Source organism: Fundulus heteroclitus, chromosome 6 (assembly GCF_011125445.2).
Source record: "Fundulus heteroclitus isolate FHET01 chromosome 6, MU-UCD_Fhet_4.1, whole genome shotgun sequence".
NCBI classification, from domain to species: Eukaryota; Metazoa; Chordata; class Actinopteri; order Cyprinodontiformes; family Fundulidae; genus Fundulus; species Fundulus heteroclitus.
In genome coordinates, this window is record NC_046366.1 from 2,923,048 (window position 1) to 2,945,052 (window position 22,005).

The window sequence follows — 22,005 nt, forward strand, 5'->3', positions numbered from 1 at the left end:
CATACATAATTAGACTTGTTTGGCAACTGTAAACTATAAGTAGATTGCACAATGTTTTCATCTACTAGATGTGGGAACTGCCTGACAGCAATCAACCCTTGTGACTGATGAGCAGCTTTTTGTGTGTATTGTCAGGGTTTGTCTTTGGTGGCCAGTTCCAAATGGGCTAAGCTGGAAACTGAAGTGTGTCATGTGCCCAGGGAGGGAAAAAGGTTGGGCTTGAATGCCTTTAAATTGATGTTAGAACATTTCCCGGTAGAATCAGAGCAGAAACCATGTACGTTTACTGGTGAGGAGGATGCAGCAACTAGATGTCAACTCCTCGTGTTTGGCTTTTTGTTGCACTGAAACAAGACGGTCCTCCCTGCCAACGCAAGCCGCTACATGTCCAGCTAATCATTGTTAGCATGAAAGAAAGTCTGCCTGTGTTACAAATGGGCATGGACCAGTTGGCTCTAAGCAGGACATTTAAGGTTTTAAAACAGGCTTTCTGTTGATCTTATGAGTTGCATAAACCAGTCATGGTGTAGACAATTAAGGAGCACCACCTAATCCTCATATTACATGTAATGTATTAAATCTATTAAGTCAAGAGGAGCATGCCCATCAAGCAGCTAGCCATGATGGCTACCTGAGCAGATATTCTAACCAGCTAATGTCAGTTTCTCATACTTATGCTGCTCAATAAAAAGTACAACAGCTTAAAAAAGGTCCAAGATTCTGTGCAGTAACCTCTTCAAAACCAGAGACTAGATTTAGGGGGTAGTCTACATGCTTTAGTTTATGTATTAAAATGTTGAACCATTTTTGTGAAAATACTGTGGTGCTTTTGGTTCATCGTTCCTCATTACTGAAAATCTGTTACCGGCCCTTGCCTGTTTGCAAAGTTTTTCTCAGAGGAAAGTTGATTTTAACTCTGGAGAAAGTAACTATAGCTGCAGCACCCTTCCTGCATCGGTTTTCCTACGCCGTCAACGTGCCAGCTGGTTTGTGGAAGATTAAGAGCCAGATTCATTAGTCATGGTTAGGCAGGAATGTTCCATATCGATCTAAATATCTTTGATCCGCTTTTTATTTTATTTAATGCTCGAAAAAAAATGAAAGCAATACAAAGGTTGGATCGTGCGTGAACTCTATATCCAATTGGTTTAGCGTTATGTTTGCAGAGACATGTTTGGCACTCAAACAGCCCAGCTGGTCCCAGTGGTACTTTCCATTACTGGGCCCATAATGGTAGGGTTAAGTATTTTAGAGGTGCTTCACATCAGGACTCTGGCAGGTAGAGGTCCCTATGTCAGTACGAAGTGTGGTTTCTCACTCTCATGGTGCCCATTTATCAAAATACAAATAAATACAAATGTTATTGGCGACGAGTCCATTTGTCACCCCCTTTATATGTGCTGGTTGATCAGTTAAGGTTTTTACCAGGTGATAAATAAACGTGTCATTTCTCCATGTGCAGTCGACAGGCTGATTCTAAGTGACTACATTCAGATTGACGGGCTTTATCTGGTGGCGCTGCAGCGACGCGGCTCCATGCGAGCGTGATTCAACAACAGCGGCATCTGATTTACCTGCGGGCAAACTGGAAGTTGGACGAGGTGCTGGCAGGGATATTTCTGGGGCTTTCTGAAGGGCTGCTTCCTGCTGAAAGACACACAAAATCTGGTTTATCATTGGTGAAATACCTGCAGATTACTGCGGGTTCTTAACCAGGTGAATCAGTGAGCAAGCGCTCCTAGGGAAGCAGCATGAAAAACAGGATCATGAGTGAGGCAAAGCCTCGTGACCCATGACATCAAATGAGGGCTGGGGGAACTTCCATGCAGCAGCCCCTCCATCCAGTCATTGCTGGCTGCCAAACATTAACACGCACAGGGCCGAGTGGGTGAACGAGTACCTGTTGCGAGATGGAGAGGTGAAAGAGGCCGTGACAGTGTGGGCGACGGAGTCCCAACCGCCAAACTCCTCCTCTTGTTGTTACGGGAACTGTGAGAGCAGGGAGACAAGGAGGAGAGAAAAGGTTTGCTCATCCGGCACGTTTACGCAGGCCATCAACAACAAGCACGTGGTGCTCACCCGTCTGCTATCAGCGCTGCTGAATAAAACGCTGGCCACCTATGAACTTAACCGGGTTATGGTGATAAGACCAGCGCCAAGCACTTTTACGACCCCTCTGATAACATTTACAGACCTATAAAGCTGGAGAACAAACCCATCATGCCATCATTTAATGGACCCCAATTAAGCCTTTAACGGTGGATCAAAGGGTGGTTTTTTTTTCTTCAAATGTGACTTTATATACAGATATCTGAAAAAAAAAAAAACTAAAATTCTTTTAGCTTGAGTAACCCAGATTTGGTCCCATTCAAATCCTAACCTATTAACCTTAAGATCAGAAGTGACTTTGTCCACTTCCTGCATGACTCTGCTCCATGCTCTGCCTGCAGGCTTCATGGAAAATGTTGGTGCGCTAATCCTCATCTGACTTCCAGTTTCTCTCCACTTCAGTTTGACTTCAACTCGTGGACAGAGGCTCGGTGGAACACCCCGAGGTCTCCGTCCTTTGCTCTGGCAGCCGCAGCACCCTGAGACGATGGGGGCGCGGAGACCACGCCAGAGCCCCACGTTCCAGTTCTGCTTATGTGGCCTCGACCCCAAAAAAAAAAACCCGTTGAAAAGAGGGTAGATGAGACACACAGAGCCAATGAGGCGTTTGCCTGAGATCTGTGGCCTTTTTCATTCCTATCAGACAGAATAAACAGTCTGTCCGAACAAAGAAAGAAGAATGTGCAGAAGGAGCACTGCTGTGTCACACCATGAGCACGTGAGCAGCGTAGCGGCTAGCGCTAAGCGTCTGCCTGTGTTTGGACAACAGTGGTGTGTCGGGGTCCATGCTAAGGCCTAATGGCATCAACCGTATCAGCTGGTGTCCGTCTGACCGAAGTACCTGGACCGGACCGACACCACTGGGTCATGAACCATTGCTTTCCACTTCAGAGCTCGCTTCTTTTTCTTTGTTTTACTTTTTCATTTTAGTAAGAGGCACAACCATCACGCGATCATCCGGCGGTAGGAGGCGTCATGGTGGATCGGCAACGTCTGACAGACTTCACCATACGCTCTGAGCTACACGGGTTAGATTTGAGCTGAAGGGCTTTAACCTCATGTGTTAGAGCCAGTCTGGCTCAGATGACCTCCCAGCGACGGTGGATGATAGGGCCGGGCTTTTATCGTATTAACCTCGTCCTCATCGTGACAAATTTCTTAGAATTTGGATTTATCTCCACGCGATAAATTCCAACTAGTGGTGTTTGAAAAACCCGCAAAACTGGCAGTACTGTCAGGGTTGCTATTTTTTGCTGTTTTCTCCCCTCTTGGTTTTATTGAGAGTAACAATAAATTCAAAAATATGATTAAATGTTGTAAGTTTGGTAATAAAAACATGAGAAAAAAAAAAATCACGTCTTTATGGAACTAGAGTCCTGATGAAACATATTTCTAATTTTGTTTTAATATACGTTACATTTATAAATGATTTTTAAGGAGGTATTTGTGTTTATGGGGCTATAACTGATCACAGCCACCTGAAACAGACTGCCAGAAGGAGTCAATAGTCTTTCATCATCACTTTTATCATTATTACATTACCACGGTATATGGGGATAAGATTTTAGGTCCGTATCGCCCTCCCCTAACCGATGGTACCGCAACTGTTCCTGCTGGAGACAACATTTGGTTGTCTCCTTTAAGGACACAGTAAAGACGCGCTCAAAGAAGCAGAAGGAAAACAAACCTTTGCCTTGTGCCTAAGATGATGTCACCAGAGACACGTGTTGAATTTTTGGAAAGACTTTTTCTTTTCTTGAAAGGAGAATGATTTACAAGACAGGCGCAAGATAAACAGAACGCTACGGCCATGGCCTGTTGACCAGACGCTATACCCACCCACAGTTTGGTTGGTCTGAGAGAAAAACAAGGACAGCGTCTTTGACTTTGAGCTTTATGTCTACTGCGTTTATTGCCTTCAGCTTATACATTTGCATCGGGGCGTGGAGTCTATACTGGCTTTAGAGGCAACTCTAACAGCGGGCTCAGTTATAAAGAAGACATGGAAATAAACATGCGAGGGGTAACAACAAGGAAGATCCCCTGGGTGTCCTCTGTGAACTCTCCTGTTGACAAAGGCAGGCAGGTCCATCAGGCGGAACCGGCCAGACGGTAAAGCCTCACGTCTCGTTTAGCAGACACTTAAAAGCTAAAGCACGTTTCCTCAACAACGCGCCAGCTAGGAGCGACGGCCAGCTCTGGGTGTCGCTTTATGCGACAGCTGGGAGCAGACAATGCAGTCCGTCTGAGCGAAACACACACACACACACACACACACACACACACACACACACACACACACACACACACACACGTCTAAACAGGCCACGTTTCTCCGTCGGAAACATCTAGGGCGGATGTAACCGACTCTGGAGGGTTCTCTAAAACCGTCCGTTTGACATCTACAGAAAGCAGTGAAGAAATGCTGCGTCTGCGCGCTGTGAACCAGCTAATAAAATAAAAATATATAGATATTTATCATTAGTCGGCTCGGTGAGGCTGCGCGTGCAGCCCCGCACACCTCCGCGGAGACAACAGCGTCTCTACGTTCACCACTAGCATCCCCAGCCGCTCGTTACCTCTTTGACCTTCTCATCATTGCTCCAGTCACAAAGCTGGTTTTGTAGCTGGGCAGAACGGTCCAGTAGTAGCTTTGGTCCGACATGTCGGCGGTCAGAGCAGAAAAGCCAGCGGGAGCGTCAGATTCCGTGTCCTCTCATGCAAGTGGGGGCACCATGTTCAACAGCCTCTCCCCGTGGATGTGTTGCTGGCGGTGGTTTAGGCCACAGCGCGGAGTCCGACAGCGGAAACTCCATTCAGCTCCGGGACGAACTGACCCAGGACCAGCGGCGGTGCGGCTCGGTTCGGCTGGGAGACTGGGGCGGCCATGTCCGCTCAGCTGCGGCTTCTCCGTCCGAGCAGAATTTCAGCAAGGCTGCGTGTGTCATCCGAGATATGCAGCATCATACGGACGGTCAGCCCACCGAGGGACACAAACTTTCTTCGGCAGCCAGCAACGTCGTCTGGTGTGAACTGCGCAGCCGCAGGAGCGAAGCCACAGGGAGAAGGCGGGACTAGCAGGGCTTTCAGGAGCTGTTGGAAAAACTCGACCAACCACCATTTCACGTAATATCAATCAAGCGAAGCGCTGCGTTACAGTTTTGGATTTTATTGGCATGCAGTTTTAAACCACCCCACCTATCTTAATGGCTAAAACAGTGCCGAAATAACCTGTACAGCTAGGCGTATACGGTTTAAAGCTTTCCCTCCTTCAAATGTCCGAGAACACTGAAAGTTACTCTTATCTGCATAAAATAATAATTCCATATTTACAGTCACTGGCAAAACCATTCATACAATGACACAACTGCAGTTCTAAAAGCATTTCCTTTCATTGATCAAAACAAATTGGCACATAAAAAAATGAAATGGAGGGAAAAGCATAATAAAGCTTTCTTATAAATAATCTGAAAAGTGTGGTGGGCAAATGTATTAAGCTCTTTGCATCCAGAAACAGAAATTCGTATCCATTCCTTGCAAAACTGTTTCAATTCGGTCACATTGCATCTGTGACATCACCAAAGACTTCATAAATCATCCAGGTGGATGCAGAATCTAAATCATTTCAATGTAGTTATGTCTGCATATTAAGGGCACTTACTCTGCTGAAGGGTGAATCACCACTCTTTGTAGCCTCTAACCAAGGCGTCTCAAACTCCAGTGCCTGAGGGCCGGTGTCCTTAAACTCTTAGATGTGTCCCTGGTTGAACACACCTGACTCCCAAATGAGCTCATTAGCAGAGCTGGAGACAGGCCTGTGCTTATACATTATATGTCACGCAAAGGACTGTGGGAGTCCTTATAGCTCTCTGGGTCAGTAAGAGACATTGTGAGGTTACTAAGCTAAATTAGCAGCGGGAGAAAGCATACAGGCTCCTTTTCCTACCTCCTTTCTTACTGACTGCACTATTCGGACAGCCCTTATGGCACCAGCTGACGCACTTCCACTTTGGCTAAAGAGTCCTTGCTCTATAAGGGTATTCGGACTGAGCCCTTGACTACATGCTAGTAAAGTAGTTTAGCCATTTGATACAGGTGTGTAGGGCGAGGAACACATCTAAGAGTTGCAGGACACCAGCCCGTGGGGATTTGAGTTTGAGACCACTGTTAAGAGTTAGTCTAACAGGTTTTCTTCCAACTATGCCGTGTTTTTAGCTCCATCTGTCCTATTGACTTTGACCAGCTCCACTGCTAAAGAAAAACATCCCTACAACATGTGGCTGCTACTACCATGCTTCACCATGAGGAAGGTGCTTGGGGTGATGTGTAGTTCCCATTCAGATGGGGGTTCACACTATCCCCGGTTCTTCTGTCATTTTCTTGCTACTAAAAAGGAGTTTTCCTCTCCACAGTTACTACATGTATTCTTGGTATAAGAGATTGCTGCTAAGTCAACAACACAATGCCAGCTACGGTCCACTGTAGCTACATACTCATCAAAGAGGAGTGAATGATGCAAGAGCAGCTCCTAGGGGAGACCGTAACATCTAATTCAGGAAAAGCTCTCTTGGTCAGTCGGCTTTTTCAGTTCATGCATCACATTATTGTAACATAGTATTATTAGAACTAAGGAACATTTTATGCCTATTTCTGTAAATCCCTTAAACAGTTAACCTGACTTCCGCCAGCTGTATGTCGCTTCGCCTAGCTTCACTCACATCCATCTGGGACCTCTCCCATAGAGAATGATTTCTCCAACCAATTTTATGGTCTGGCCAATCAGGACGCAGGGCTGGAGTTTTATAGATGTGACGTAGTGGAGAAGCGACCGTGACGTGAGACTGTTTTGACAGCAATGGCGGCTCGCATCGAGGAAGCAAGCGTTAACATTGATGCTGCTATTTCTTCCATGTTGTCCAATCTACCTAATATTGTTTCATTAAAAGAACATCAGAGAACGGCTCTGAAGGCTTTTGTTGGTGGAAACGATGTTTTCGCCCTTCTCCCGACCGGATTTGGCAAGTTTTGTTTTCCGGGGCGCAGCGGACGCGGACACGTCCCGGAGCGGTTAGCGCGAACCATGTTAGGAGGCCTTTAGTCCTCAACGCGGTCGGCCCGGGATCGACTCCGACCCGCGGCGCTTTGCCGCCTGTCTTCCCCCCTCTTCCTATCAGCTCACTGTCAATACTGTCACTGTCACCGTGATGTGCGTCGCTCTCATCAGCGTCACGGGTTAGCTTCGGTGTGACTGGTTGAAATAGCACGTCGATAAAGATGACAGACAAGTGGCTTATCCAATCATATGCAAGGATTTTTGATAAGGCTCAGCTTTCAAAAAAGGCAATTCCTATGGCGGTGTCCCAGATGGATGTGAGTGAAGCTAGGCGGAGCGACATACAGCTGGCGGAAGACAGGTTATTAAACAGTGGCTTTTCAATAATCAAAACTGCATGATGTAAATTAACACACTTTATGAATTAACAAAAGTTTTACCTATTGTTTTCTGTGGATGTGATGTTCTTTAGACCCTACATAGTTTTAAAAAACTAACCCATCTTTGGTAAATGTTATGGCTTGTTTATGTGTTTTTCAGTGTCTTTTTTCCTATCAAACTGCCAAGGGGCTACAGTTATAAATTAGCCCTTGTGGCTAAATCTGGCATATTCACACAAAATGAATATCTGGACGATTTGTTACAATTTACTTTGTAAAGGGCCTTGAAATGACATTTGTTGTGAAATGGCACTATATGTATAAAATAAAGTTAAGTAACCTCTGAGGCCAGAAACAGAACATCAGTTTATTTACTAAGTAGGTGACATCTGATTCTGACCTTAAATCGGTTGTACTCAATATTATCTAAGGGTAAAAAGCCCACACAGTAATTTTTTTAGTTGTAAAAATATGTGAACATAATGCATCTTCTTTCATTTAAGTTTGCAGCTACAACAAGACAACATGTGAATAATTGAGTCGAGCTGAAAGTAAAAACCTTGAGTTATCATCACTCCAGTGTTAACTCAGCCATTTCTTTTTTAAATTACAATGAACCAAAAAAGTGGCTATTCAACAGAATGTTCTAGGTTACCCTTTTCTTGAAGATATCAATTATATATTTTCCTTGCCTGAATCTCCATAGTGACAAAACAAGAGTAGTTGATGACTGCTTAAATCTGTAAATCAACTGCTTTTATCCTCGCATTGCAACATTTCCACTCAGTCAGGGTAAACTCCTGAAAAACCGAGGGAAATCCTCTGATCGGGTTAAAGGAAGCTCATTCAGAGAGGTTTATCAGGCTGAGCAACAAATTCACATGTAACCTCTGTCTTGTTGTTTACATGCGTCATTGTTCAAACGCTGATATGCAAAGTTGAATTCTGAGAAGGCCCAGCCTACTGGAAACCCACAGCCTGATGAAGGGAATTATGCATCATGTCCAAATATTAAAATGATTAAACTGATTCAGACATCCAAAACTATTTTTCAGCAAAAAGGAACTAATGACTTCTGAGCTCTGTTCTCGTTTCTTTTCATATGTCTACAGAAACCTGCCTGAGTAGCAAGACCACCCCGTCTTTCAGCCGCAGTCAGACATTCCTGCCTCACCAGAGACGGTCAGGTAAACAAATACTGGTGCGAGTGAGCACAACAAAGCTGACAAGTGACAGTGATCTGGCTGATCTGGTTGAGTGGGAGTGGGGGGGGGGGGGGGGGGGGGCACAACAAGAAAACAATACTTACACATTTCCCCTGCGTGGAAGACTCAGCTCTTTCTGGAATAATGAATTTAAAAAGGAAGAAACAAAATGGTAAAGTTAGTATTTTCTAAAGAGAAATTTAACAGTTCATAAACACTTGTAGTGCAGATATTTTTATATATGGCTACAGTTAAAACCTGATATTTACAAACCATGTATAAAATAAATAATTTCCCCCCCTCACTGCCTGACACAAATCAAACAAAACCCCTCGTTTTACAGCAACAAAATTATCTCTATTTGCTTAATGTCAGAATAAAAGATATTTATTTGCTTCTTCCTATTCAGAAGTCTACATTCACTGAGATTTGGATGCCTTTAAAAAAAATCATGCGATGGGATCATCGTCTTGTTGTTGGGGTATTTAGACGCAAGAGAAACTGCAAATAAAATAGACAGCATCTAGAGGGAAGAACATTATGCCAAAATATGAGGCAACGTTTCAATTTCAGGCAAATTAAAGCTTGGGCACAAACTGGTATTCAAACGGAACTATGACCTTAGGCATTTGCTAGGCATTTTAAGGACAACAACGTAAATATTTTGCAGTGGGCATCGCTCCTAAACGCTCAGACAATTTATGGGCAGGGCTGGTGCGTATGAGTGAGCACATAGATTATAAATAATTTTTCTAGTTTTAACTGATGTAAAACGGAAACAAATTTTGTCTGTTTAACGTCGGACTGTGAAAAAAAAGACGTGTTTTGACACAGCAAATGCAGATATCTGGTTTCAATGGTATGCTGAGCACAGAGGCATCGGTTCTGCTGAGGGAAAGAGTCTCTTGACACTGTTATACATGTTTAATGAGTTACTTCTCCTTTTTATTAATTCTGTTACTGTGGGTTTGAAAATACTCATCTACAACAAGACAAAGTGCATTTGCTCACACAATTCAATAAATGCATAACTCAATTTTAATCCAAAATGTTTGTCATTTTCAATAGTTTTGCAATGTTGGATAGGTGAAACTCTTTCCTTAGATCCAGACTGAACTACGGGCTCCTGTTAGGAAAGAATACTGCTGCGCTTCTTCCAACACATCTGCTCTGATCTTTCTCTCCACTTGCTTTTTGTACATTTCTGAAATTATTTAAACTTTTACCCCTGACTTTCAAGGCTTAAAAAGAGTTTACAACTTTCCATGTCTTTTCAGGCCATTTAGATTTAATTATTTTTTTCGTGCAGGTACCACAAGACCACAAACAAAGCAGTTCCACCATAACATGAAAAATGGCTACAATGTTTTAGTCGTTGCATAGTGACAGACGGCCAAACGAGCCTGGTTGTATCGGTGGTTTCTTCTGCGTTTAAAGGAAGTCATTCCTCTCCACTGTCACCTTGTGCTTGCTCAGCGTGGGAAATTGCAGTAACTTTTGGGCATTCCATTAACTGCGAAAATCAGAACTAGGACTGGTGTAAACCCAAGTAATCAGTGTTCCAGTTAACACAGTCCGAGAAGTTAGGATTCCAAAATATAAAAAAACAAAACGTTAGAATTCCAAAATGGTGACGGCCAGGAAAGCTGTTGTTTTGTCCGTAGTATCGCTTACAAAAGTCGTTTAAAGCTGTACTTTCCACTTGCAAAACCACATTTTAGTTTGTTTGGTTCAGAGTTGTAACAGTCACATGTACCATTGATTTTAGACCCACTCTTACAACTGTGTGCTGGCTGCAAAAATCCTGTTTCTAATTAATTTAGCTATCACCATATTGAATGTATTTTTATTGTTCTTTTTTATTATTTATATATTGATACTCATGCGATCTGTATTTTGTTTGCCATGTTTCTGATGTTTTGATCAATTTGCCTATTTTAAGTCAGAATTAAAAATAAACTTGTGCTGCAGACATTAAAAAGCTAAGGTTAGACTTGCTTGTCAGACGGCAGCTTTCTGTCATTCCTGCTTGTTTTCCTTCTGCTGCAGCATAAATGTTATTTGCTACAGCACGACCCAGTTTCTTGCAGAACAAGTGGGCCTTGTAGCCATTTGAGGCATGAATACAAATCCTTCATATTCCACACCTACTACACATGAGCCCAGACACATTAAATAAGCCTTTCTCTGTGAAGATTTAACTGTGGTCTTTGAGCCGTTCTAAAGAGATGTGTAGTAAAAAAGCAGTCTGATGCTATTTGAACACATTTGATTTTCTTTGTGAACAAACAAAGCCTTTATACAGGGGGTAAACATGTTTAAATGAAGATATTTCTGCATAAAGGCAATGTTGGCACTCCACCCACCCTCCAAATTCATGAGCAAGCAGGACTACACCAGATCTAAATATCATGAATGCATGCAGTTAATGATGGGGGGTGGACAAGTTTTGGACAAAAGCCATAATCCTTCTTGAGAACAGACTGGTAATACAATTTAGAATGATCCCTAATAAACATGGCACCCAGTAAAAAAGATAAAAGGGATTGTTCAACCAAGGATCCTTACACGTTTTGCCAGTATTGCCAAGGCAACCGCATCATCCAAAGCAGAACGGTCCATTTTAGAAAAAAGAAGAAATAAATCAGGCAGTTGTCAGATCTGACTGATCGGTTTCATCGGTAATCCTAATTAGACCGGGAACCCATTGATGCACAGTCAATTTGCTCTGACGATGAGCCAAGATAAACAGGACGCGGCCGCCACTATCATTTCTATTACAGGAAGAAGTCGCACGCTATTATCGAGTTCTAATAATAACCTGTCAGTTAGATGAAGTGCAGAGAGAAAAGCAGAAACGACTGCTACACCCGGAGCAGATGGCTCGGCATAGTCACCAAAAAAGATGATTCTGTCTGCCTGGAAACAACCAAAAAAAAAAAAAAAAAAAAACGAAGCGAACCAACCTGCAGCCCGCGGCGTCTCAGAATGTTCGGCTCGTCCATGGCTGAAGCACAAAAAGAGAGCCAGCAGCTCGGTCCGTCAGCCCATACTGCGCTCCGTCCTCCGCACGGAAGCCTTGTTGCTGCTGCTCCTGCCCGGCCACAACAGGCTCCAGCACCGCCAGTAGCTGCTACTACACCCCCCTCATCCTCACCCTCACCCTCACCCCGCCGCGGAGACGAGCTGCACTAACGCCGCCACCACAACACAAGGTGTTCTCCTCAATTAGCCGCTGACATGGCTGGAAGAAACCAGGGGCAGACGGAAGAGGAGGGCGGGGCGGGGCTGGGCTCAATTAGCAGGCGAACCCTAAAGCACAGGAAGACAACAGGTGGCGGTGGTGACACATGTTCTGAAGGGCTAGCTCACATTTTCATTAAATGTGTCACATTATTCATGGAAGCATATTAGACCATCATTTCAGAAACCCTTCAACTATACAGAGGACCAACCCTGATAGTAGATTCTAACCCCAGTTCAACTCCCTGATCTTTTATTGGTCAGCCAGGTGGGCTCCAGGCACCAAACCAAACCTTGCCTCCCAGGTGAATTCTCGCGGTATTTGTGCGTTCACAAACACACGAGAATGTGCAGAATTAGAGTGTTTATCAATCTGGTTGGCCAGGTTAAGCAAACCCAGACGACGATCAATCTTTTCTTCTCGCTCAAAGACCTTGAAACTGGATGGGAGCTTCTGCTCAAGGCATAACAACATCTGTTAGTTTAGACCAGAGGCCGGCAACCTTTACAACCCAAGAGCCGTTTTCACCCTCAGTTCAGCTAAACAAAACATTTAGAGCAGCAAATGTGACTTGACCCTCGTGGTTTCTGATAAATATCCACATTCATTCAGGTAGACCTGAAGAATTTTCAGTAAGCGCACGTTTCACTATTAAAAATGTTTTTTTTTTGTAAATAATCAGACATAAATTCTAATCATAAATGTTAAGTCTTTATGAGCTGTAAGTGGAAAATCATCATTATTAATTGAAATAAAGACTTAAAAACACCAGTTTGTGTGTCTATAATCTATATAATGTGTTTCACTTAGTGAACCGAATTACTGAGATAAATTATTTTTAATAATAGTCTACATTAAACATGACTGTATTGGGAATCTTTAATCATTTTTAAGAACTAGAATTTTATTTATATTTTAAAGTTTTAAAAAGTCAGAAATAAAACCTTTGCAAATGGAGGATGAATACCCTTTGCCAAAAGGGAAAGAAAAATAGCACATATTCTAAATCGTCAGATGCAGCTATGAAATAGAACATTTCAAAAGCAAAGTTATCAACCATGGTCAGAATGTCTTTACATGGAGAGGTTACTAAACCATTTAAAAAACATCTTTTGGATGGTGGGTTGGTTGTTTTTCCTGCAGGTAACAGACGTAGTAGGCTAATAATGCTGGATATCAGTCATGCTCTATGTTTGTGCCCAAGTCCAGTCCTCCAGAGCTACTCTCCTGTAACCTTTAGACAAACTAACCTCGCCTCCAATATGAATTCTTGCAGTGTTTGTGCGTTCACAAACACACAAATTCATCTTTTACCACTGCGGTACAGAGCCATTTTTTTCAGAGCCGCAAATCTTAAATCAAATTTTCAAGGTTTAAAATAAAGAAACTCAAACTTTTGCAAAAGGAGAATGGGGTTTCTTAGATGTTGATATTTGCATAATTTTTCCCCCAAAAAGTTTCCAACTTATATACAAAAAAATATTACAGGTTGTTTTAGTGTCAATTGTGGAAATTCAGTACAATTAAAGCATAAAAAACTGAATACTACTGAAACCCACATTTGTTATTATATCTATCTTTGAAAAACTTAGTTGGCTCTATGCCATTTTAAGCCAAAGTTATTTAGAGCCATTGTGGTAGGCCCAAAGAGCCACTTGCTGGTCTGGAACTGCAGGTTGCAGACATCTGATTTAGAAGACTGCAAATTTTAAGTTGCAACTTGAATGATTACACAGGAATTCCCCTGAAGTGAAAATTCCAAATAGGAATGTTGCAGGTTTCTCACTGAGCACAACCTTAAATCTAAGATGGTTGCTGTGTGTTGAAGTCGTAGTGATAGCTACAGAACTCTCCTGTTGCACTTGGGATATCTGCATCTTGTTAATCCTGTTTTACATAATACTTCACAGCCTCTGTCAGTGAAGATGGTTCTCTGGTGGTTTAATGCAAAAAATGCAAATAAATATATTACTTTAAATCGTTATTGCTGTAGTTATAGTGCATTTTAGAAGTCTGATTTTCCAAGTTGCCAGTTCTCAAATTGAATAAGATTTTAAAGATTGTCTTAAGTCCAAATTCCATCAGAAAAAAGTATCCAAGTATTCACCCAACTCGGGTGTGACATCATCCTCACATCCAATTTGTGATTTCTAGGACATCAAGCCATTAAATTTTCACTAGGCCCAACAGTTAGCATGTCCTGCTGGTTTTCCTACAGGAAACTAGATGAGGATTGGACTGGGTTGGGTGTCATTTCCACGTTTCAATTTCACAGGTCAATATTTATCCCAAGATTCTTTGGCACCCTATAGAATTTATTTGTAGTCCTCATTAGCAATTAAGCCCATCATGAATCCTGCCTCCACTGTTTCTTTTAATATAATATGGAGATGGACTTCATGCCTCTGTAATCAACACGTATGTGGTGAACCAGATAATTCAGCTGAACACAGTGCCGTTTTCTTATAAGACTTTTATTTAAAACAGCTGATGGTGGCAGAAGAGACAGCCAGGCAGGAATGGGCAGGAAACCAGATGATGCAGATGAAGATATGACTTGACCAGGTAGTGCAGGCTGGTGTTGTTGGCAAAACCAGACTTGTCCAGAAGTTGCTAATAGAGCCAGACTTGAACATGTGATGCATGCAGAACCAGGCTTGATGAGAAGCCACTGATGTGTTCCCAGTGGGAGCACAGCGAGACACAGAAATCCCAGGAGAAACCTTAACCAGGTGGTGCACACAAGCACCTGTAAACCAAACTGTTGCATTGTAAATTCCCTTGATATGACATTTCTTCTGAATCAATATTGTAAAAATAAACTGAAATGAATGAAACCACCAAGACATCCCAAAAACCCGGACAGCCTGCAGTCTCTGAGTGTACTGCATTTGATGAATTTCCCCTATCAGTGATCAATAAAGTAATTATCTATCTATCTATCTATCTATCTATCTATCTATCTATCTATCTATCTATCTATCTATCTATCTGTCTATCTATCTATCTGTCTATCTATCTATCTATCTGTCTATCTATCTATCTATCTTGTGTCGAATTACATAAAAATATTACAATTCTTGTTGAAACTCAAGGTGAATGAAAGACATTTTTCTTTAAAAATGGATTTTTGATACATTATAAAACAAATTTATGCATGCACATTAAAATGGTTTGTCATAGACCGCATAGGCAGCAAATTAAACAACAAACCTGTAAATGAAAAAGAAAGTGTGCATATGTTGGTTGTAATACCAACGACAGTTTGGAACAACTGTGCTTTGAAGGCGTGCTGAATGGTGCTGACTGATCCGTGCATGTCACCCTGCAGAGCCACAATGTGCTTTTCTATAAACAACAATAGCTGGTTTCTTCTCCACTGATGTGACGTGTCTTTTTATGTCAGCCGCGTGGATGTGAGCTCTTCCTTGTTCTTCCGTGAAGCCCAATAAAAAGTGACAACACTGACAGCATCAGATCAGTTTGCTGTGATACAATGCTTTGACTACTAACTAGTGTGCTGTAGAGTTGAATAATTTCAAGATTTATTATTATAAATGCTTATTTAAAGAATGGGGGGGGGGGAGGGGGGGGGGCTCTATGGATTGTTTTGGAAAAGATATAACAGATGTTTGTTGTTTCCTAGCCTTTGACAAAAAGGTGTGTTTTCAGGGAAGTGGTTTTAGCTCAGTTGTTAGCTAGCAGTTAGCTCATAGGCATCTGTATGTGCATTTCACTGTACTTAGACTTGTAGCTATGAGTCCCTGTGATCACAAAACAAACTGACCATAAAGGGCTCAGACACTGATGTTTTATTCAATACTCAGAAGATAATGTGATATATAGTTGTTGTTGTTTTTTTTTTTTTTTTACCAAACATTGCATTAGCTCACACTAAAAGTTTATTAAACCAGCTTTTAATAAATTTAAGCATTTCTTCTTTGGTAGAGTCAGTCTCCTAGATCTTGACTTGCTGATAATTCTGTCTTACAAAACATCTCCAAATCGATCTCGTAATTGTGAGGTCATCTCTTATCCACAGCTCTGTTCAGGAGATCCCAAAGATATTCTGGACTCTGGCTCAACCATTTCATAACTTTGATAATGCTCTCATGAAGTCAGTCATTTTGGGTGCTGTATTGTTTTGATGACATTCTGTGTTATTTTTGTGTCTCAAAGTAATTTTTTTCTTCATCACACCATAACACAGTCTCCTATCAGATTTTAACCAGGTTTCAATGTCTAAATAGAAAAAGCTTTTATCTTGTAACCTTAGTCTGTAATGTAGATACACTTTACTGCCTGCCTGGATTCTAATATGAACATCCCATTGCTATTCCATAGGATTTAATATGATGATGGTCCACCCTTAGCAGCTATAACAGCGTCACCTCTTCTGGGAAGGCTGTCCACAAAGTTCTGGAGTTTTTATTAAAATATTCGACCACTCTTTAAGAAGATAATTTGTGAAGTCAGACACTGATGTTGGATGAGAAGGGCTGGCTCTAAGTCCCCACTCTAATGCATCCCAAAGGTGTTCTGATTGAGGTCAGAACTCTGTGCAGGCCAGTCAAAGTCATCCATACCATAATCATCCAGTGCCCGTATTCACAATGAATCCTCTGACTAAAGTGGCTCTCAGTGACGTCATTTTAGGAAAAATGGAAGAACTTCCCGAATTCTGCAATTTCTTTCTCTTAAGTTTACCTCAGTAAGTTAATAATTATTCACAAAGCATCTCATTTCCTCCACCTAAACAGTGGAGCAAACAAGAACATACACTTCTTCAACAATAATACAATTATTAATATGTAGATAAGATCAAATTTATATAGGGAGAACATACACACTTCCAGGCCAGTGTGTAAAAGCAGACAAAAAGGTGCATTGATCTGCAGCAATGTGCTTCAAGGTCTGCCTCTTTGCACCGTGATCCCGGGACCAATTTGAAATGTTTCTGGCTCAGCCGCTCCCTCCCTCTCCTCCCTATGCACCTTGAAATCAGTGGGATCCACTGCATCTGTCTTCCATCCCCCCACAGCAGCACAATCAGCCTGACTCCATTCACCTGTTGACCTGCTTTTATATCTTAGTTTCCAGATGTTGCCAGATGATTGAAAACTTCAGTGAGTAAATGTCCAGCGTTCATATTTGTCTGTCTGACCAGGATCTTTTTTCTGGATTTCCCTGCTCCCACCTCGCCATCGTTGGATTTTTCAGTTGACTTCTGATTACTCTGGACATTGAGTTTTGGATTCAGCAGTAGAAGGAGGAAGCACTGAAAAACTTACCAAAGGAGCTCAACCAATAGAAGGATTTTCAGCTTTCCATCCACTTCCTGCTTACATATGCCACACCTCTCCTGGAATACTTGCTGTCAGCCACAAGAGCACTCTGCTCGTCTTCTGTCTACAACCGCTTTCACTGACCTGCCAGTCTGCTCACACCCACAGCCATTTAGAACAAACACTATCTGCAAGGACCACTTTACACCATAGTTTGTGCTAATACACCCTTTTCCTCTCCCTGTCTATTTGTTCCATAGTGTTGTTGTTTTTTTGGTTGAAAATATCAACCTAAAAACCTGAAAGAGTCCTGTGTCGCACCAAAAGAGAAGCAACTCTAGCCAAGAACACCGCCATGAATTAAATGTGGTCTAAAAGCATTCCCAGAGAACAGCTTCTTCCATAAAGACTGGGATCGGAATGTCCTCCATGTACAACTTCCTCCAACAATACAGGCGCGATCTAGAAACTGATCTGTGTATTTTGCGAGCCCTGGGTTGAATCCTGCCTCCCTGCAGATCTTAACCCCACTGAGAACATGTGATCAGTTCCCAAAACACAGCTGGATAAACAGAGGCTGACAAACTGTGATGAACTCCGAGCAGTGAAGGGACAGAAATGGGTCACCATCAGTCAGGTATTAGCCCAGACACTAATATCCAGAATGAAAGAGAAAGTTACAGAATTTATAAAATATTACCAAGGGAGGAATAACTGACACTTTGTAATGATTAATGTTTTTGTCATGTCAGGGACTTATTTTTGTTTTCATTTCACCAAGATCCTGTTGAATCCAAGAAAGGTTTCCTCTTATAGTGATGAATAAAATCTGACAGTAGCTCATGAGATTGCAGGTCAATAAGTTCACACTGTAAGCATAGGGTAGTATTAATAACACAGAAATGATTCTGACTGGCTGGCTGACTACTCACTCCCCTCCTGCACCTCATCATCCTTGTGATCTTCCTTCCTTAGCAGCCCAGTTCAGTTCACCTGGTTCCCTGTCTTCTTATACTGGCCTTCCACACTCAGCATTTGCTGTAATATTGTAAGTTACTGAATGAGTAGGTCTAGTAGTTTTTGCCTGTCTTGCCAGATTCATGGTCAAGTTCCTGGAATCGTGAGTTTACTTGTTTTGACACACCTTCGGCTTCTGCTTTTCTGGGCAGCAACCTGGGTTTTGCAATAAGGTTCACTTCATGTTTTAGATTTGTTCTTTTTCTTTATTACTGCATTTTAGTGATTTGTGAGAGGTGGCATCATGAGGCATTGAACAACTTGAGCCAATTGGCAGAAGACAGTGTTCAGTTGACCAGGCTTCTTTTGCACATGAAACCACCTACTGGCCGCATGCTAATCACAGACAGCAATAATGAAGCTTGACTCTATTTGTATCCTTTAGGGCCCTTGGGAATTATCATTAATAAGTAATACTCATTTAATGTATCTTATGATTATCACACCTGTATATTAAAATATTTTTTACATGTTAAGTGTGTAAGTACGATATTATATGGCAGGCTATTGTATGTTTTTCTGTCACTTTAATTAAATGGGATGGGCTTAAAGAGACAAAATGCTTGTGCAACTTGGAATATTATCGACAAAACATGAGATTTTATTCAGAAATAAGAGTTTTTCAGTAGTTTTTTTTTTTTTAGCATTTTTACTAAGAAAATTATATTAAAATGTGCACAGCTCTATACAGTGAACAAAAGAAGAAAATCCCAGTCATTTTTATAAAAACTCAAAATATCATACAACATGCAATCAAGCAAAACCTATGAATGTGAATCTAGGGTAAAGGTGGGATAGGGATAGGATGCTCATGGTTTACAGGATCTAAAGCCTTTCCCATAGCTGTCTGATGAGGTGGTCTACAACTTCCAATGCTGGTGCAGGCTTTGCCATCTCCTCCTGAAGGCTTTGCTCCAAGGTTTTATGAGGGAAAGTAATTTGGAGACGGAAACATTTTCCTCTGTAGACAGCTCAACAGTCAAAATACAGTTTTTGATAAGCAAATCTAATGAATCACAAGAATGCTAGACTTATTGGGAGAAATAAAGTCAAATATTCCCACAGCAAAAAAGTTCTGGCCACAACTATACAGTATGCACCCTGTCTCACTCAGAAACTGGATAGATTCTTCTCAACAATAGTTTTGGAACAAAAGCCTGTTGTTAGCTCTCATCACAGGTGAAAGAGCAGTGTTACTGGATTAGATCGCTGCTATTCACTCATTATTTTTGAACCTACCACAATAGGACAGACTGATAAAATATGGATAACAAAGCAACTTAAATGTGTTCTTATCTCATGTTTTCATAACTACCTCCTGTGTGAACTTTGCATAATATGTCATTGAACTCTAACTGGTATCACATTAGTGATTGTTTTGAGAGTGTGCTGTTTACGTCACACTGCAACCCGTTTTTATGGTCACTGTGACACAATTTCTTTTAACTTTGTTCTCATGTCCAAAATGTGTTTTTACATCAGGTGACAAAGTAAAGCCCCTTTTGTTTCCTGTGTGTGTGTAAAGGCTCCTCTCTCACCCACCCCTCATACCCCTGAACAGGGTGGGTGGCTCTCCATTTCTTAAGCTCGGGTCCTCTATCAGAGACCTGGGAGCTTAAGAGTTCTTCTTAGGATCTTAGCTGTTCCTAAGATTGTGCTCTTCTGGACTGAGATGTCTGATGTTTCTCCAGGTATCTGTTGGAGCCAGTTCTGCAGAGTTAGGGTTACTGCCCTGAATGCTCTGATGACCACGGGCACTACCGTTGTCTTCCCCTTCCAGGCTCTCTAACATGCATGTCCTCATTAAAACCCAGACTTTCTCTTAAGCTTTCTGTATTTAGTTCAGTATCCGTTCTGTCTGGAGTTCATGAAAGCCAGCAATGGGCCAGAAACTGGAACCTGCTTTGGCCAAGCTCCCTAAGGTTCTTTGTTACACATTTCTTAGGATCGAGTTGGTATTACATGACCACTTCAGCTTTTTGTTCTTCAGCTTTGCAAGCACAAGAGGGCGCCATTAGATTTTGTACCACTAACGGTAGAGTATGAATTTAATAAGAAAAAAATACCCACCCTCAAATATAAATAAATAAAATACAAATCATTGATTTCAGGTGCTCCAAATACCTCCTTGACTACAGGTGTGTAAACTCCAACAACTATGGGAACGGCATGCACATGTAGACATGGACGATCTCTTCCATTTGTGGAAGATCTCTTCACTTTCAGCAGCTCAGTGGGTTCCTGTTTGGTACTGTGATAGGATGTCCCCTGTGGTATAGGTAAATTACATTTCCTCCCTACTGAGTATTTCCTATTGAGTAATGCTGTTGCATAGTGGAAGGGACTGGGTATAATAGAAACTCAGCCATGAAGTGGTACGTGGAATCACAGAGTGGGGTCAGACTGTCAGAGGATGATGAGGGACAGTGCACAGGGGTCTCCAACGTTCTGCTGACTCATTAAGTACAAACCTATAGGTCAGGGCCCATACTCACAATGATTCCTAAGACTAAAAGTAGCTCTTAATGATGTCATTTTCAGGACAATTTTATAATTTCACAAATATAAAGATTTTTCTTAGAATTTTATCTCGGTAAGATAAGTTATTCACAAAGCATCATAGGGCCCAACAGAGCTCCTAAGAAGAAAAAATGTTGGGAGTGAGGAGGACTTTTAGTGAGCCTAATAGTGTCTGAAGCAGGGAAGATGGAGGAAACAGAGAGAGCTGATTGGCTGATCCATCACCTAAACAGTGAAGGAAGTGAGCACACAAACTACTTTAACAATCACAATTATTAGTATGTGGATAAGATAAATTTTATCCTCCCTATAGGGGAAATTAATTCACTTCAGTGGCCTGAAAGGTTAAAGATGCTGCTCTAATGTAATTTTTGAGGATATTGACTAATATTGATCAATTGTGAATAAAAAGTGGAAAAATGTCTACACAATATTGTACAGAGGGATTTCAATATTATTTTAAAATTGTAAAATCCTTTCAATAATCATTTTAAATTAATTAGAAGTCGCAGAAAAATACTCTGGACAAAATAAAGTACAATAATATACAATTGCTATATACATAGAGAGAAGTTGGAAAAGAGATAATTCCTGTATTGTGCATGATGGTGTCAGTAGCCTAAATGGTCATTTAGATGTTTGCTGTGTGATGCCGTCTCCTCTCTGGCTTTTGATTGCTGCATGGAGCACTTCTCACTTTCCAGGCTCTTGCGTGAAAGCAGAGAAAAATATGCATTGATTTGAGGCTGTGTAGTTCACAGTCTCTCTTTGCACTGTGCACCATTTCTCTCCATATTGTGCCGGCTGGCTGCGCGCTGCTTTTTGCTCTGCTCATTGGTGGGTGCAGTTCCACCAGTGGCAGCTCATCTTCCCTCATCCCTTCCAACTGTGCTGCTGCCTTTAAAGGTCTCATGGCATCACTGTATAAACCATTGCATGTAGTTGATATTGCTGCACATGTACATGCTCCAAAGAATAATAAATAAATAAAAATAACATCAGCTTGTTGTTTTGTCAGGCCAAATGTTCCTCCTCGGTCAAAGGAGGAATATGCAACATACCTCAATGGAGAACTTGCTGCCAGCAAACCCGCAACATAGTTACGTTATGCAGCAGTCTGCCAGCGTGACGGTGACAGTCATGGTGTACATAAGTCAAACAGATTTTTCAGTTGCAAACACACCTTCCTCAC

The 22,005-nt window shown here is 41.7% G+C and overlaps 1 protein-coding gene across 14 annotated transcripts in view; it reads right to left on the minus strand.

Annotated features, from left to right (window-relative positions):
• The window catches only part of mast3a (microtubule associated serine/threonine kinase 3a), a 47,113-nt gene extending 35,108 nt beyond the window's left edge, over positions 1-12,005 (minus strand). For 5 of the 14 annotated variants that reach the window (XM_021322068.2, XM_012873597.3, XM_021322064.2 and 2 more), the window contains exons 1-3: positions 4,689-5,147; positions 1,901-1,989; positions 1,575-1,647 (exon numbers count right to left, since the gene is read on the minus strand). In XM_021322068.2, the coding sequence (XP_021177743.2) occupies positions 1,575-1,647; positions 1,901-1,989; positions 4,689-4,774 (248 nt within the window). In that variant the 5' untranslated portion in view covers positions 4,775-5,147. Of the gene's footprint in view, positions 1-1,574; positions 1,648-1,900; positions 1,990-4,688; positions 5,148-8,851; positions 8,884-11,713 lie in introns of those variants that run through there. The other 9 variants (XM_036137863.1, XM_012873598.3, XM_021322067.2 and 6 more) reach the window with 5 other exon arrangements.
• Between the last annotated feature and the right edge of the window lie 10,000 nt (positions 12,006-22,005).